Source organism: Alligator mississippiensis, chromosome 2, assembly GCF_030867095.1.
Source record: "Alligator mississippiensis isolate rAllMis1 chromosome 2, rAllMis1, whole genome shotgun sequence".
Lineage (NCBI taxonomy): Eukaryota > Metazoa > Chordata > Crocodylia > Alligatoridae > Alligator > Alligator mississippiensis.
Window position 1 is genome coordinate 115502355 of NC_081825.1, and position 19100 is coordinate 115521454.

At 41.2% G+C, this 19100-nt stretch overlaps 1 protein-coding gene across 7 annotated transcripts in view; it reads left to right on the forward strand.

The window, feature by feature from the left end:
• The window catches only part of AFG2A (AFG2 AAA ATPase homolog A), a 327870-nt gene that overhangs the window by 87094 nt on the left and 221676 nt on the right, over positions 1 to 19100 (forward strand). For all 7 annotated transcript variants that reach the window (XM_019494631.2, XM_019494643.2, XM_006263434.4 and 4 more), the window contains 2 exons: positions 6624 to 6677; positions 7031 to 7110. In XM_019494631.2, coding sequence (XP_019350176.2) covers positions 6624 to 6677; positions 7031 to 7110 — 134 coding nt within the window. The remainder of the gene's footprint in view (positions 1 to 6623; positions 6678 to 7030; positions 7111 to 19100) is intronic.

The window sequence follows — 19100 nt, forward strand, 5'->3', positions numbered from 1 at the left end:
TAGGACTCCAAGATCCCTTTCCACCTCTGTGCCACCCAGCAGGTCATTCCCTAGGCTGTAGGTGTGCTGGACATTTTTCCTCCCTAGGTGCAGCACTTTGCATTTCTCCTTGTTGAACTGCATCCTGTTGTTTTCTGCCCACTTGTCCAACCTATCCAGGTCTGCCTGCAGCTGTTCCCTGCCCTCCGGCGTGTCCACTTCTCCCCATAGCTTTGTGTCATCTGCAAACTTGGACAGAGTACATTTCACTCCCACGTCCAAGTCGCTGATGAAGACATTAAAGAGTATCGGTCCAAGGACCGAACCCTGCAGGACCCCACTGCCCACACCCTTCCAGGTCGAGACCGACCCATCTACCACGACTCTTTGGGTGCGACCCTCTAGCCAATTCGCCACCCACCGGACTGTGCAGTCATCCACATCACAGCCTCTTAATTTGTTCACCAGTATAGGGTGGGATACTGTATCGAAGGCCTTCCTGAAGTCCAAGTATACGACATCCACCCCTCCTCCTGTGTCCAGGCGTTTCGTAACCTGGTCATAGAAAGAGACTAGGTTGGTCAGGCACGATCTGCCCGCCACAAACCCGTGCTGGTTTCCCCTCAGCATAATTTGTCCTGCCGGGCTCTCACAAATGTGAGCCTTGATAATTTTTTCAAATACTTTACCAAGGATGGAGGTGAGACTGACCGGCCTATAGTTGCCCGGGTCCTCCTTCCTCCCCTTTTTGAAAATGGGGACCACGTTAGCCCTTTTCCAGTCCTCCGGGACTTGGCCTGTGCGCCACGAGCATTCGAATATTCCCACCAGTGGCTCTGCAATGACGTCGGCCAGTGCCTTCAGCACCCTCGGATGGAGCCCATCCGGGCCTGCCGACTTAAAGGCATCCAGTTCTTCCAAGTGACTCTGCACCACCTCAGGATCTATGCATGGAAGTCTGGCGCCTTGCTGCTGCCTCTCTACAACCCCAGTGAGAGACGTGTCGTGCCCCTCGCTTAGGAACACTGAGGCAAAGAACTCGTTGAGGAGTTCAGCCTTGTCCCCCCTATCTGTCACCAATTGCTTCTGCCCATTTAGCAGGGGTCCTATTCCTCCCTGGGCCTTCCTTTTACTCCCTATATATCTAAAAAATAATTTCTTGTTGTCCTTTACTTGGGTTGCCATCCTCAGCTCCATGGTAGCTTTGGCCCGCCTAACTGCCTCCCTACAAGCACGAGCAGAGGAGGTATATTCATCTTTACTGATCTCACCCTGTTTCCACTTTTTATGTGCTCCCCTTTTGGCCCTTAGGCTGCCCTGGATTTCTCTGGTCAGCCATGGAAGCCTCCTGGCCCCTTTCCCTCTTTTGCCTCACTCGGGGATCGTCTTGCTTTGTGCCCAAAGGATCGTTTTCTTTAGGCACAGCCACCCTTCTTGGGCACCCATCCCATCAAAACTCCTACTCTGCAGTGCTTCCTTGATTAATCGCCTGAGTGCAATGAGATCAGCTTTCCTAAAGTCTAGCACTTTCACCCTACTAGTTACCTTACCCACTCGCCGTCTTATGTTGAATTCTATTATAAGGTGATCACTGTCTCCCAGATAGCTACCGATCTGGAGGTCCCCTATCATGTCATCTCCCGTTGCCAATACCAGATCCAGTATGGCATTCCCCCTAGTGGGACCATACACCTCCTGTGTCAGGTGGAGGTCCTGTACACAAGTTAGAAACCTGCGTGAGCGATGGGACCTTGCTGTCTGCATCTCCCAGCAGATGTCCGGGTAGTTTAGGTCCCCCATGACTACCGCCTCTTTAGCTTTTATGGTCTCCGAGAGTTGCCTCAGGAGCCCCGCATCTATTTCTTCCCCTTGGTGTGGGGGTCTGTAACAGATCCCTACCACCAAATCCCTTTCTCCTTGCCCCCCATGTAGCCTAACCCACAATCCTTCTACTTCCTCAGCCTCGGATTCTGTCTTGATGAGGGTTGATGTATATTGCTCACTGACATAAAGTGCAGCCCCCCCCCCCCTTTCTTCCCCGACCTGTCCTTTCTATACAATCTATAGCCCTCCATATGTACCGCCCAGTCATGGGATGAATCCCACCAGGTCTCTGTTAGCCCCACTAAGTCATAGGTGTTTAGTGCAAGCAGGAGCGCTAGTTCATCCTGCTTGTTCCCCATGCTCCTAGCATTAGTATATAGGCACTTGAGCCCTGCGACTGGCGCCTTTGCTGCCCCCCCGCTCCCAGTCCCATGGGGCCCATTGTTTCTTACCTTCTTGTTCCTTACCTGTTCTGTTGTGCTGGCCTCCCCATGGCTTTCAGGTTCCCAGTGTTCTCCTTCTTCAGTCTGGGCTGTCCTTGTGGGTGCCACATGGTTTGGTGGTCCACAGCTTCCCCTGCCCTCATACTCCCCTCCCCCCGATGAGCCTAGTTTAAAGCCCGCCGGAGGAGATCCGCCAACCTAGAAGAAAACACACGCTTCCTGCAAATCTTTTAGAATTCCCTGGATCACTGTTCGGAAGGGGCACGTTCTGTTTCTTCACTGAACATGATGGGGAAGATGACTTGGGGAAAACAGAACGTAACTTTCTAGAGATTAAATCACTAAACTCTACTAGGTGTTAATAAAATCTGTGGTCAGTGATATTGAAACTTCTGACCAATTTATATCAACAGGTGACTTGTGATAAATGTTTGAATGACTGCTTGTTGGAGGAAAGCTGACAGTCTCCAAGAGAGGTCTTAACAATCCTAGCCAACATAGGACCAAATGCTCCTTCTCTTGCGCTTACAAATAATGGGAGACAGAGATCAGGCTAGGGCTGACTCATGGCGAGTACATACACTCAATTTTGATAGAAGTCCAGTTTTCATGGTGTGGATTTAGCAGTTTGTTAGGTGATGCTTATACTAGTATCCTCTCCTTCTGTTTGTGATGCTATTCTAGACTTCCCATCATAGTGTATAACAGCAGAGTTTCCTGATTTTTGTGATGAAAATCTTGTTTGCGAAGTCAAAACTGTTTTTGAGCGGCAAATTGTGGGTGTATGTTGATTAACTTGCACAAAAATCCACACAAAAATGCACTGTTAATGTGTAGATGGACCTATTACTTCCATCTGGTATTAATATTTGAAGGGTGGGGGGAAGGAAAAACAAATTAAATGTCAAAGTAGACTATTAACAAAACACACCTTGAAATATATTTCCCTTTGTGGGACACATTTTAAAAGAGTTGCTTTGAGGTTGTTGCAAGTAATTGTTTTGGCACTTTGTTTAAAAAAGGCTGTAAGCATGTGAAATCCTATTGTAGACCAGAGTGCAAAGAAACTTTTGTTTTAAAATACTTTTTTTCCTCAGAGGAAAAATGTAAACTAAAACAGTGATGTGATTGGCCCTACTGACTTGAGTGAAACTTTTGATTTGAATGAATGTGTGAAAGCTTGACAGATTACATTTACAGGCTCTTGTCCCATCTCTGCCCTCTAAAACTTCTTTTAAAAAAAAACCCGGTTATTCAGATGACATCTGGTCAATTTTCTCATTTTATCATTTTGATTTAACAAAAAGCCAAAGCAGAAGGAAAACTGTTACTCAAGGATTTTTAGACCTGTGCTATCAGATTCCTCATCTGCAGTGGACATGATGAATGTCTGGGAGCTGGAGCAGCTGGGTGCTGTCTCTTTTGAGCTACAGGTCTGTTCTGCTACACGCTCCTCAAGTTTGGTGTTTACAATAAGTAGGGAAAAGGCCTTTTTGTTCTTGGGATTCTCCCCTCCCTCCTTGTCTCCAGGATAGACACATTGTGAGCTCTTTATCAATTATGTGACTGGAAAATTATGTTTTTATGCAGGTATTTTGCAGTATCAAATTTCCTACCCTTTGAAATCCTGCAGAGCTTACTGATGATATGTTAATTTGTGTTTAAAGCAGCCATCATTTAATGAAGGGAGTGGAAGGAGAGGGGAGCAAGTAATCATCATTGTATGATTCCCATTTCCTACTTCCATGATCCATGCTGCCCTTCTTGTTCACTTGTGCTCTTTTGCTTGCTGTCGCACACACTCGCAGTCTATATATGACACATTAGGTCTGACTTCTGCATTTGCTTCCCTGCCTCTCTTGTGTCACAGAACAGGTGTCACTAGCTATTGCAGCACCCTTGGCAGAGCTGGATGAGGGCTGGGGCAGGATTGTGCTGAGCACAGGAGAATGGAGGTTGTGGGGGCAGCTCACAGAGACATCAGAGACTCCCACCATGGGGAGCAGGGGCAGAATCTCTTCATCAGCTTCACTCCTTCCCTGCCAAGCACAGTCCCCAAACACAACAATTCCAGCACCCTTGTGTCTGTTCTGATCCACCCCTAGTTACACTACTGATCATCAACTATTTTCAGAAATTACACTACCATAAACTGCACCTTTTAGATCTACCAGTGTTACTTCATTTTGTTAGGGAGTCTTTTCCTGTCTTTGTGCATGGGCATTAAGTCCCTTCGCTCTTTCAACTTTAGTGCCAACTTCAGTCTATGGCTAGTGCAGTAAATGTTGCCACAAACTGGAAAAGCATGGAAGGGAAGACTAGACAAGCAATTTGTCATATTTGTAGTAGAAAATTCTTATATTAATGGACACAAGGATCTTTTATTATTATACATACTAATTCCTGATGGTTCTGTTCAGAGAGAATTTATCATCTGTTCTCTCAGTATAAAGACATAAAACGCATCTTTCTGCAAGATAATATTAGAGAACAATCATTTTAAAGCAAAGCTACTTCATACTGTCCTTTTACTCTGCATCAAGCATAGCCTGAAGGCACTCATAGCATTTAGGCACAAAAGGTAATTGACTTTTCAAGCCTGTTATGTCCATAGATGCTTTGTTGAGAAGGATGCCATGTGTGATTGGGGAATTGTGATGTGGATATGTATTCACTAGAAAATGGACTGAAGCCACTGACTTGGTTCACGTATGACAGCAACTTGTCATTAGAAGGTATTGATTGTAGCTTGTTGAAGTAAATTGGCTTGACATCAGTTACTTAATGGGTCTGTCCTGGAACAGTAATAAGAAGCATCATTTTTAACTATCAAGTTCTTACAACATCTGGCAAAACCTAGGAGGCAGCGATTGTTCCTCATTGATTTATTTTCATAATGGTAAGTATTTGTTAAAGACCTGAACACTGACTTTGTGGTCTTAGTTCAGTTCTTAGTGGACAGGACTTTCAGTTTGAAAAAGCTCTCTTGTAGTTGTCAGTAAAAGTCTTACTTGGCAGCCTCAACAGAGAGGTCATGGAAGAAAGAATTTGTATACTGAAATAGTCTCACCAGGAACAGAATTTCTAGTATGTATTTCAGGTGTGTTTAGTGGGGCATTGAATGGCAACTTCTTTTCTGTTCTCTGACTTGGCAAACTATCTTTGATTCAGCAAAACACTTAGGTACAAGGTTAACTTTAAATGCATACTTAATGATGAATAGGGGCCAATTTGTGCATGTGTGCAAATGCTGTTCTGCTGAATTGAGTCTTTTACATGGTTATCCATCTAGCAGCTTCCAAAAAACTAAACTTTAATTGTTTTTAAAATCACTTATTTCTCATAAAAATAGTATATAGGAGTCATGGTATTTATGTAAAATGCCTAGCTTCTTAATGGGAACGAGCATCTGTATATCTTAGCCTGCAAATGCTCTAGCATGTGTACCCAAAATAATGTGACAAGTGGAAGGAGATTTAGTATGCAGAGAAGGTGAATCTGCAAACAAATGTGTAAAACTTTAGTAAGTGGTGGTTTGTCATGTACACACACAGGATGCATCTATACGTGTACTTTACTGCTGAGTTGACTAATTAGCCCCACAGTAAAGTGTCACTGTCTACACGTGTCATTATTAGAGGCACAGTAAATTAAGTAACTTTGCTGTAAGATAGTACAGTTGGTGACAGGACTGTCTTACAGCAGAGTAATTAAGCGCAATAAAACGCACATGTAGATGGTGACGAGGGTGATATGAGCTGTCTGTTGCGCAACCTGGTGGCTGCCTACAAACTCATCAGGGGAGATCAATAGCAAATAGGTAGAGCCCTTTTCTCCCCAGCACCACCTGGGGTGACAAGGAACAATGGTAATAAGCTGATGGAGAGTAGGTTTAGGTTAGAGATCAGAAGGCAATATTTTACAGGTAGGGTGGCCAAAATCTGGAACCAGCTTCCCAGGGGAGTGGTCCTCGCCCCTACCTTGGGCAAATTCAAGAGGAGGTAGGATGATCACCTGTCTGGGGTCTTGTGAACCAAGCATTCATTCCTACCTGTGGCAGGGGGTCAGGCTAGATGATCTGTTCAGGTCCCTCCTGACCCTAGCTACTATGCAACTATGAAACTTGAAACTTTGCAGTTTAGCACTCTTGTGCCCTAGCTAGCCCCTCCACTGCCTGACACCACCACCCAGAGCCCAGGGCTGACGCTCCAAGCCTGCTGCCAGCCAGAGGCTGCTGTGTGTGGCTCAAACTGCTGCTGACATGGGTGCACGTGTAGACACTGGAGTTTGTGTTGCCTTAATTTCACATTAGATGCACTCACAGCGTTGCATAACAGATTGAACTTTTTAAAAGCCCTTTTTTTTATCGTTGTGCAGGGACCTGAACTGATGAATAAATATGTTGGTGAATCTGAGCGAGCAGTGAGAGAGGTAAGACTCATGTTGAGAGTGGGGGTGTATTGTGTCTTAGCAGCAATTTCACTAATACTATGTCTGGTAAAGCCTAAGCATTTAACAGAAAATCTTACTTCAGTCATAGATTTTCACAAGAAAGAGAGAGGTTGTTTTTGTTTAGTTTTGGGTTTTTTTGCTCTTTTTATTTAAAATTAGGATTTTTCTTTTTAATGTGACTTATGATGGCAGTTGCTTCTGATTTTATACATGTAATTTTGAGTTCCAGATTAAGTCTAATTTTAAAAGATATATATTGGGTTGTTTGAATACCAAACACTATTCTAGCAATTATGCCTCTCTTCCCCTTACTTGTGTTGTTGTTTTTCTAGATCTTCAGGAAAGCCAGAGCTGTGGCTCCCTCTATTCTTTTCTTTGATGAAATAGATGCCTTGGCAGTTGAAAGAGGGAGGTAAGGATAATTGTTACAAAAATGTTGAATGTTCATTCTGTTCTGATAAATAACTGCTTATGTTTTTTGGCAATTCCAGGTTTTTTGTCTTTATCTAGAAATCTATATTATTAAGTGTATTCTTTTTACAAGGGGAAGGATGGTATTAATGACCTCAGTCTAGCATGTCCCACTTGGCATCTGAGGGTAAGGTGGCAGCTTCTTCCTTTCTCACATCATTAGTCTAAGCCAGCAGGTGAGGTCCATGACCTTTAATCCTCTGCAATGACAAACTTGGACTAAATGCTAATTATTAACTATTCTTTTCCACTGCTCATGTCTGACTTTATGGTTAGTTCCTGTTGTTGGAGTCTGTTTTTCTCAGAATTTGCACTGCACCATTTGAAGGCCTTGATCAAACAAAGCACTTGAGCATGTGCCTAAATTTAAGCCTTGGAGTAATTCCACTAGAGTCACATTGCAGTCAGTGGGACTATCCAAAATATGTATTGAAGCACTCTTCTGAATTGAGACCTAATTACTTATTTGGAAGCATTTATGTCCTTAATGCCTAAGATGAAAAGATATAAGGCTGTAGAGGTAGATAGTATAACTAGGTTTGAAAAGAGCCTAGACAGAGAATTAGACTGGTGATTCTCAACCAAGGTGTCATAGCACTCTGGGATGCTTTGAGATCCTTTCAGGGGTGTCGCAGGGTGCCACACAGTGTTAGCATTGTTAGGTTTACAAACCTGATTCACAAAATAAACCCAGATAGAAATCCACGGCTCTGGCCTTAGTTCTTTGCAACAGAAAAACTAATCTATTAATTTTTTCTGTAGCCAAAAAAACTGCGAAAATTTAAGAGCTAGCATTTCCTAAGGGGTGTTTATCCAGGGGTGCCTTGAGTCTAGGAAGATTGAAAATCACTGGATTAGATCCACGGAGCATAGGTCCATTGATAGCTGTTAAATTGAAGGGTTGGGGATGTATCCTCTGACATCTCTGAACCAATGATGGTTGAAGCTAGGAAGGGTGTAAGAGGATGGATTACATTAGATATGCCATGAATATATGCTCTTTCTCTCAAGCTTCGACTGCTGTCAGTGTTGGAGACAGGATATGAGCTAGATAGCCCACCGGTCTGACCCTACATATAACAATCATTTCATAACATCTTGCTTTGCCCTAATTACACAAAAGCAAAAAGGCTCTAGAAGCCTAATGCTGTGCTATTCAAGGATAGCAGTTTTTACTTCTTGTTGTAATTCATGGGTATCAGACATACCTAGGACCCTGAGTCAGATCTGGACTGCAGGGCTCCTCTCAGGTCAGATCCAGGATGAGGCATGGGGGTACCCACTATGGAGATGGATCTATAGTTGGCATAGGGTCAGATGGCCACGAGTCCAGGGATGGGATTCTGGCAGCAGTGGAGGTCTGGGGTTGCAAAAAGGGTTTGTGGGAAAACTACAGTAGCAGCCAGGCAAGCTCTCTGCTTGCAAGTATAGGCAATAAATTATTTTCCACTGAGACAGCAAAAGTTGACAGAAATACAAGATTTCCACTCAGAAAATAATTTTTTTTATGTACAAAATATGCACACATGGTTGAACAGTACTGAACTATAGCTATAGAACCACCAACCTGCTTATCACAATAGACCTAACAAAAATTTGTCTTGGAATTGAGCCAAAATAAAAAATCTATCCATGGTGGAATTGTTAACATGTTTAACATGTTAACATACTGCTTCATCTAGATGAAACTTTTTTGAAGAAGAAAGCACAGTGGGTTTTCAACTAGCCTTTTAGTTCTATGCCTTCAGGCACTGGGGCTTTCTATATTCTTTTTAGGGGATAAATAACCCGACTTCACCTTACCTGAAGGGGGGAAAAATAGCCCTGGCACAGCTTGCTCAAGAATGTAGTATGACCTGCTGCAGTCATGTTGTACTGGAGACATCTGTTTTTGGAGCTTTAAAAAAGAACAGGGTGGGGGACACAAATATTTCATTGTCAAATCTGAACCAGATGGGAGGTGAAATATGTAGCAGAGTTCTCATAAAATTCATCTGAAATTAAACGGTGGAGGAAACCAGACAAGGCACTTATTAGAAATGGCCTGTTTTTACAGGCTGATTTTGCACAGTAGGAATTTCCAAATGCATTAGAGATGCTAACGATTTGCAGCCTCTGGAGATCCATTTCCTGTACTATTACTAGCCATACCAAACTTTTCAAGGAAACACCTGTTTATATTGTCTCCCTGTTCCCTTGGTAGATTGAAGAGGTTTTCTCTGGTTTTCTCTGTCTTGGCAAGACAAAACACTCTGGTACGAATTTTGTAGGACTTTTTCTTCCTCTTTAGTTCTGATTGCAATTTATTACATTTTCATCTGTATATCATGAGCTATATTTCAAGGTTTTGCAGTCAGGCAACCTATTCTGATGCTTGGATGACATGTCTGCATCAGCAGTGTATTTTCATACACATAGTACACAAACGGCGTTGTAAACTGTTAAGCTGTGTAGTTCTATGCCTAATTTAAAATAAGTATATACAAACAGATTAGTATTTAGTATTTGTATTGTACTTTTAATCCTCAAAACAGTTTGTAAACATAATTAACTTATATTTATAATATAATTATAATGCTTATAATATTTATAATTAACTAATACTTATATGGAATGGAGGGGGTGCAATTGAAGTAGAGACTGACTTGACTGATGCAAGAAAAGCTGGGATTTAGTTTTAGAAATTCTTAGGTTCTAGTTTTTCATGGAGGCCACTAAACAGTCTGTTTAGTATAAGTGGAGACATTAAATTAATATCCATAGTACTGCATTGTCACTGTCTCACTAATTTGCACATTGTTAATCCTTGTTTGACTACATAACCCAACACTCCTCCCTATGGTAATTCTGATTCATGGTTTAATATTACAACAAAATGGTTTAGATATATCCACTTAGTAAAGTTGGATTAACTTAAAAAATATACTTAAGAGCAAGCGTACTTTTATAGTATACAGTAATAAATGAAAATCACATGAAAAAATATACTAAACTATTAAGTGGCCTTTAAAAGATTGTTTTAAATAATCAGATAAATATTTCATTTAGATACATTAATAATTCAGTTGAATTCTGTAGCTAATGTAAGGAATCAGAAGGGATGATGAAAGCACCTGGGGAACCTGAACTAATGCTTGTTAAAGTGGCATGTTTTCAAGGGCCACCAAGGTATAGTTGGCAAATAAATTCAGGAGTTTTGTTGGTTATTATGCTATATTTGTATGTCTCTGTTATTAAGTCATTAGTTAGAAAAAAATGAAGTAATTCACAATTCAAACTTGGCAAAGGGACCATAAGCAACAGGAAGCGATAGATGGCATAGTACCAAATTGTAGCGTATTACAGGGTCTAGAAGAAATCAACTGCACATTTTTTTCAATTTACTGGTGGTAATAAATTTGGAGGAGTTGTGAACATCAGGGAAGAAATGGGAATAACATGCAAAGATTAGAAATGTGTTTGAATATGTCATAATGTGATATAATTTGCAAATAAATTAATCCTAAACATCTGGGGGAAAAATAATGCAAGGAAAAATCAGTAGGAAGGAGAAATTTGGAAATCAACGAGGCAAAAAAGACTTGAGGATGGCTAAAAAAGATATTGCATATGTGTTTAGCAGGGCAATAGGGGAAGATAAATGTAAACTCTGCTGTGTTCAGAAAAGCATGTGAGGTCACTGATCAAGAAATGTTTCATATCTGCTGGGCTACATGCTTACCCCTCCCTGGAATATTCTTTATCCAAACCATATTGATAAATTAAATAACTTCTTTGTCAGATAGATTGAGTCCTAAGGAAAGAATTTGTTTTTAAGATGTATTCATAAGTTAAATGTAAAGGAGAGGAAATCGGTCTACAAATATGTAAAGCCTGTAAATAATGATAGGGAGGAAGTACTGAGGAGTTATGAGCAGTTATCATCAGCAGAAGGAATGAAAATAGGACAAGAAAGGGAAAATTTCTGTTCACACCAAGGAAAACTGTTTTTGATAGGAAGATCTACTGTGTTTTGAACTAGCATATGGTAGAAGCAGTGTCAGGTTATTGCTTTGCCCATTTTGAACAAAATCGGACAGACTACAAGTTAATGTACAACAAGGGGCAGTCCTGCATTGGCGGAGTAGCAAACCAGCTGACGTAGTAGATATTTTCTGTCATTCTGTGGTTCTGACTAACGTTAGGTTCCGTTACCTTATAGATTTTGTTTGGTTTTTTTCCCCCTCTTGGTTTCTGAAAGTTGATTTTATGACTGTTTGCAGAAGATTGTATTAAGGCCAGGCCTACATGACAGTTCCAGATACAGCAGTGTGCAAGAAGGAATGTTTGCTTCTAAGTAATCCCTCCCCCTTTCAAAACTTAAGTCTCTAACAAATTGTGCAGCTGCAAAGAATTATGGGTATTTGTTATTCCTTGGTATCCTACCATTTAAACCCTAATTCATCTGGCCGTTACAGGTTGCCAAAAGGGAAATGGCTTGGTAATTAGACTTGAAAATGATGAATGAACATAGCTCTGTGTAAATGCAGTACAGACAGTCTGTTTGCTGAACTTAAGAAATCTACGTGCTTTGGAAATGTGACATTGTTTATATATGTAGAATTTTTGGGATTTTTGGGCAACAGACATATTGGTTCCTTTTCTTGTTTTTCAGGAGCAGAGAAATGTTTTTCTCCTTAACTGCAAAACCTTGTAATGTAAGACATGAAACATTGTGGTCTGGAATGAAAGAGTTCCTTTTTTCTAAAGAGAAAGAAATCAACACCTTGCTATTCTACTTATGTAAGCTAAGACAATTCTTAAATTGATAGTTTTTCTTTTTTGAGGAGCTAGGGCAGGGGTTGTTTCAAGGTAAGCCCTGCACTTCCAAAGTGGCTGGCCATTCAAGGATTTATGTTATGAGGACATTTTGGAGGCATATATTCTTCTGTTGTCTACGGTTTTGAGTGATTACTTTAAATCAGGGATCAACAACTTATGACCCATTGGCCACATTTGGCCCCCAATGTCCATGCCTCCAGTACCCTCCACAGCTCTCCCCTCTGTTTTGGAGCTTGCTGCTCTACTGCATGTGTGCTTCCCTCAGGCTAAATTCAGACATTTGGGGATGCTAAAACAGGTTCAAAATGGCCACCCACGCTAAACTTAGCTTGTCCCAGTGCTGACTTTATACTTGAAGACCCAATGACCAGCAACGAGTTTAAACCTGTAACTGTACAGAAGGGCCACGCACACAAACTGGTTTAAAAATCACAGAACCTGGTTTAAGATAAAATTGTATCAAACTTACTTGATTTAGGTCAAACCAGCGCATAGAACTTTTGTATACTTTCCCTGTGCAGCCAGGAAAATCCAACCACTGGCTTCAGACCTGGGCTGCTCTTTTTCACTCTTTTCACACCCCACCCTCTGGGCTATTTTTTTCCTCCCCCAACCAGCCAGCCCTTTCAATCCTTATCCTACGACAAGATGCTCGGAGTGCCATTGCTTTTATTAGCATTTGCTGCTGCTGGAGCTGAGTAAGTAAATCTTGGTGGGTGGAGGGAAGGGGGGGGGTCACGCCAACGCTGCCCATGCCACCCGTGGGTCTTGCCTGCCCCCCGCCCCTCAGGAGTCGCACCTCCCCCCCCCATCCCTTGGTTGGCCTCTAAGTCCCCCACCAGCTCCCCCATCCTGACTTACCTGATATTGGGCAGCCATTTTGAATTGATTTAACCTCACCCTAAAGCCCCCGAATGTCTGTACTTACTCTCAATGCACAGAGGTTGAGAATCTGTAGCTGGCTGCTGTGGGGCAAAGGAGACTTCTGCCAGCAAAAGGCTTCTGAGCTCTGGTCTGAATATTTAAATAGTAAGAGAAGATAATTCTATAAATTTATAAAATACAGGTGTAAATCTATGGATTCCAGTGGGAGTGTGGATTGCTCAGCATGCCTGAAAACTAGGCACTTTATATTTTAGGTCCCAAAAACATGGGGTTAGAAATCTAATTGAAGGTATGCAAGTTCCAAAGTTTATGTCTATGAAAAATCAAATCTTCTCTTGCATAGTCTGGCACTTCTGCTTGTAACAAGGGGTGTGGTAGATCTTCTGTCTCTCCATCAGGATTGTATGATTTACTGGAATATATACTATAGTGCACACACATTTTAAGAACAGGTTACACTAGGGATACCAGACTTACCACCCATGAAACTATATGGTGTGGTCTGTGAGGCTGGTAGAGGAGGCAAGAAATATGGGGATGGGGCTTCTTACCCAAATATAGGGCAGGGGGACTGGTTGGGCATTTGTATTGGCAGTGGGAGGAAAGCAGTGGTTGCATTAATCCCTTCTTCCACTGCTCCTACTGCCACCACATCTGGATCCATCTCAGAAAGAGGACTGTGGTCTAAATCTGGTCTGGGGCAGAGTATGTTTGACATCACTGGTTAGACAAACAGGTCAGGAATGATACAGGAATGCTGCCTTGGGCATAGGTGGCCTCTCAAGGTCTCCCTTTCAGCACCTGCTGTTAATTGGTTTCACTTATTCACAGAAGACACTTTGTCTTGCTTTTTTAGGACAAAGTAGCCTGAAATCGGCAGGAGAATCCGCCTGCCTAAGGTAAATCACTAGTATAGAGTTGGTGGAGGTGCTGTCACCATGCCCACTACAGGAAAGAGTGGAAGGAAATATTTCAGTGACTGTAAGATAACCCCTTGTGGGCTGCATGTGCTCATGGGCTGTGAGTGGGGCAGCTCTAATTTTGCCAATAAATAATTCAGTTGAGTCCAGAATCAGTTTGTGTATCCTTTTAAGCATGTTCTTTATTATCTTCAGAATTGGAGTCTTTGTCAGTTAGAATGGCATATGGAAGAATAAAGAAACGGATAGTATTTAAAGCCCATTAAATAGCTGAAGCTTAGTTTACAATCCAACTAGAAGTACACCACTATTGTATTTAAATATTGATATATGCAATACTGTGAAAGTAGAATCCAGACTGGTTATTCACATTTCACATTCTGGTCTGTAGTACTTCCAGATTAAACATTAGTTGCTTCCAGAATAGACATGATTGATTATAGTTTTCAACTTGATTAACTTTCTGGAATGCACGGAAGGAGAAGTGCTGAGGAAAACAGAATGAAAGGAAATGGAAAATATACTGTGCATCAGGTTTCTTTTTCTTTTCTTTATGGGTTGTTTTTTTTTTTAACACAGCTACTATGCAAACAGGGTAGTAGAATTTTAATTTTTATCATCGTCCTGTAGTGCCTAGACATTGCAGGACAAATTGGAAAACAAGGTTTCTTATCTCTCTTCCATAAATATGTCTTCTCTCATGAGTAAATTAATAGATAGAAAAGACCTGGTTTTTAATACCTCTTGGTAAAGCCACATAGAGCGTGCGGGGTGGGGCAGAGAGGGGGCTATAATTAGAGTGGATTCAGGAGCCGCTCTAATTAAAGCACCCAGAGCGTCACGTGTATCGGCATTCCCATGCTGAATGATGGTGGTGGAGGTACTTTAACTTGTCGAACAAGCATTAGTCAAAGCACTTGTGCACGCATTTTTTGGCACGGGGATGCTGATGCACATGATGCTGGAGTCTGCTGGAGCGTGATAATTACCACGCTGCAGTAGACTTGATTAATTGAGTCTGCTCCAATGCACTATAATTACAGTGTGTTGGAGCAGCCTTGCTGCACATCTATAGGCGCCCTTAAGTATTTATGAACTGGGAGTGTGCGCTTGGGGTGGATCCCTGGAAGACAGGCCTGCAGGTATCATCCTGAGAGAGGTTTTGAAAACTAAAGCCTGCTACTTGGTGCATGCCTGTGAAATATTCTAGTTTTTAATATGGAAGTTGTCAGAATTTGCTTTGTGTAGGAAGCTCAAATGTAGTTCCTTAAAACATCTTCGTCTATTAATATGATGGGTACAATAAAATATTTACATATGAGAAGGGCAAGCATTTTTGATGAACAGTACATTTGCAAAAAACAAAAACAGGAAGTCTTGCACATGTTGAAAATGTTGATATATTTAATTCTTACAATTTCAAAATGAAACATTTACTTTTCTTTTGAAAACGGCATTTTTCTTGTAAAAAGTCTTCTAAATGACGAGGAAAAAGGTGTAAGTAACTTGAAAGTGAAACAATGTGTTTTGTTTCTGTGAAATGAACATTTTATATTGACTTAAAATGATTTTTTATGTTATTGTTCTGGTTTAACTTGAACTAGCGTTTTGGGTTTTTTTTAATTGTTCAGTACAGCCATATAAGCAAAAATCCATTATCTGCTCAGCTGATTTACACACAGACATAATTAATTTTGTTTTAAAAAAACTTTTAGAAAGTTTCATAGTTGATCCCATTGAATTTTGTTCTATCCAGTTTTACTTCTGTTAGTGCCACCCTTTCTTTTTGTTAGTTTACCTTTTAGCTATTTATCAGTTTGCTTTGTCTTACCTCCTCCACTGATTTTTCTCTCTTCTTTTCTTTTATCTTGGATTTTCTTCCTTACTTTTTTTGCCTAGTCTTTTTTTCCTCTTCCATAGCCCCACTCCATCTTTTCTTCCCTATTTTTTCTAACTGTTTCATATTCAAGCTTGTTCATTCAACCCTTCCTTGGTCTGTTTGTGTGCTAAGCCCTTTGAGATAACTCTGTCACGTATTTAGCACCACCTTATAATTTTGTTTCTTTTTGTGAAATCCCTTCCTTTCTCCTCACTACCACATACCAATCCTTGCATCTCTTTCTGCTCTACTCCAAGCAAAATCCTCCCTCCAGGTGAGAGATACAAGGAACTAAATTGTTCTCAGTCCTTTTATAGCGAATGAGTTAGTTACTACTAATCAAGACAAGGTTGGAGTGAGTGACTAATAATGATTATTCTCCCTTTTTTCCTCCCTACATCTTCAGGTACAGGAGAGAGCGTGTTGTAGTAGGTTAGTCTTGCCCTCTTTCTTATTTAGAGGAGCCAGGATGAGGGGAAGACTTTTAACCATAGAGATGTTTACCGAAGTGAGGGCCCTTTCCTGTGTCTGCTCCAATCTGAGCCAGTGGAAAGTAGATCCCATTGTGCATTCACCGTTTTGACCCAGACCTATCAAAAATTGAGAGAGCAGTGTGAATTGAAGGACAGGATGAAACTGATCTTCCCTTCCCTTGGTACTTGGAGTTCCTGCAGGTTTTTATAGGGCCACTTCCTTTTTCCTGTGCTCTCCTCTCAGGTGTCAACTGCTTCTCAAATAGACCCCAGTTCAGTTTCCTTTCCATTTCACTGACCCCTATAAGTAGCTGGGGGATGAGAGGCTTATGCAAATAGAGAAGTTGGATGTTCAACTAGAGGAAAAGTCAGATATTCATGAAGCCCTGAATTTGTATAACTTGCCCTCTCTCCTTTTAGACAGTCTGCAATCCCTTGGCAATCATGGGAGACAAAGCAGGCATAGTGCATTACAGTCGGTCATGTCTGACTTAATTTGGATGTAGAATTGGGGCCGTCTGTGCCAGCTGTAAATTTGGTCCAGCGTTTCTTTAATAGTTGTACACACTTGTGCTATGTCTGTGCTTTGTGAAATTCCTTTCACAAAGGGAGGCATGAGAGGAGGGGTGGAAGGAAGGGAGGTAAATCACTTATCCTTGCCACAGTTTTCCATCTCAAAAAGAGGTCATAACTAACTTGAAGAGGTAATGAATAGATTTATTTCAATTTGTGTTGAGATACTTGGATGAAAATAGTAATGTAAAGTATAACTATATTATTGTATTGCTGTTATGAATGTGGGAAACTTTATAAGAACAGTTAATTTACTCAAGTAGTAGTGATGTTCTTTGAATCCAGATCAGTTCTAACATATGAAAAAAAGGCGTAATCCTGCTTTCATTAGATATCTGTAATGCTTATTTGCCTGAATAGTCTGGCTTAATTGAATGGATTGGGAAGTATTGCCATTATTATTGCTGCTACTAACGCTGTTGGGATAGGTAGATTTTTCCTTCTTTTTCTTTTTTTCTTTTAGTCTTAATATTGTGGAAAACCTTGAACTGCCAAAGTCATATTTCACCAGAATTTGTGAGGGAAGGAAATAAAACAGTGTGACAGTTAATTATGATCATGGCAGTTGGACTGAAAGACTGACTTGGCAGGTGTTCCTTGCTGACAGTTTACCCTTACAACGCCCTGACAGAAATGTCAGACTCAATAAAATCCTTCAGACTGCGTGAGCAGAGTGACTCCTGCGTGGGAGTGTGCTGGCAGGGGTCTTTGGTATTTCAGGAACCTTTTACCTCAGTATTTTGTGTAGAAATTAAGAAACCTGCCAGTAAAGTTTATTTGAGCTAATACTAATTTTTTAATACTGTTTTGTTACGTCAATGAGTTTTACATTTATTTCAATATTAAATTATTTCCATAGAGTTTCAGTAAAATAAATAATCTGAGATGATATCATTTCCAGGAGTGTTTATAAAACTTGAAACTTTAGATTTTTACTGTAATTTTTTTTGTGCAAATTTGTCTCTATTTTTAAGTAAACTTTGTCCAATATTAAAAGATAAATACAACAGGCCAGATCATCCCCAACCTCTATAATTCTGCATACTATGACATTTTGGTAGTAATCTCCATGCAAATATTTTCTGATGCTGTTCTGTCGGCTAGAGGTGGTTCACTTATCCATGGTAAATCTTGTAGGGTCTGTCAGAAAACCTTGCAGATATACAGGAAAACTGGTTACTTGCATGGAGAAACTACCCTTGCCCTTAGCAGCTCTTCCAAACTTTCTTTGACTTGCTTAGCTCTGCAGGTTCGGTGGATCTACATGAGGTTGTTGTTTCTTTTCCATTTTCTTTGGATGCTGACATTATTTAAACTTACATATGATATTGGAATATCTCCTTGGAATCTTCCACACACTTTGGAATTTTCTTCTTAGCGCTCCTGAACTGTGCATTTAAAGATATGGAAAGTGAAGTGTACTTCCATACAAAATTGGGCAGAAAACTCTTCAAACTTTCACAATTTAAAGCAAAGACTAAAGTTAGAAAGGTGCTTATCAGGGAGTTTCTGTCACAAGATCCATTAGTCATCCTTAATGAGAACCAGCTAGCAGTAGTCCAAAAGTTCTGCTACCTAGGTTTTACAATGACCACCAACCTCTCACTGGATGAGTAAGTTAATGTTCGCATTGGAAAGGCTGCCACCACCTTCAGCAGACTAACTAAAAGAGCATGGAACAACTCAAAGTTTGCCATAAAGACCAAAATGCTAGTGTACAAGGCTTGTGTACTCATCACTCTCATGTATGGTGCAAAAACATGGACAGCTTATGCACATCAAGAAAAAAGGTTAAACAGCTTCCACGTGCACGGTTTACACTACACACTCAACAGCAAATGGCAAGATAAAGTTACCAATGCAGAGGTTATTCAAAAGGCATATTTACCACGTGTGACAGTCGTACTCAAACACAGCTGACTGAGTTGGCTAGGCCATCTGAGCAAATTGGAAGATGGATGCATACCCAAGGACGTGCTATACGAGGAACTATCAGAGGGAACAAGAACAACAGGACCTTCCAAACTTCACTACAAAGTCACATGCAAGCGAGATATGAAGGCATTTGGAATCGATCCTGACCAATGGGAAACCTTGGCAAGTGATTGTAACAAGTGTCATCATAGTCTTCACCAGGGCATCAAGGTCCATGCAAGAAATTGGCTCCAACAGCTTGAAGAGAAAAGAGCCTGTGTGGCAGGGCATCTTTGGTGCCTGCCACTTTAAGGGCTTGAGCAGTCTGCAGATCAGCCTGCAGGTGGGACCAGACCCAATCAGGAGTGTCATATGGCACCCAGGAGGACTGCCTGATTGGTGTAGAGCTAGGCAATTAGGGTATAAGACAGGCCCTGAGAGCAAAGCCTGGCAGTTGTAACTGGGG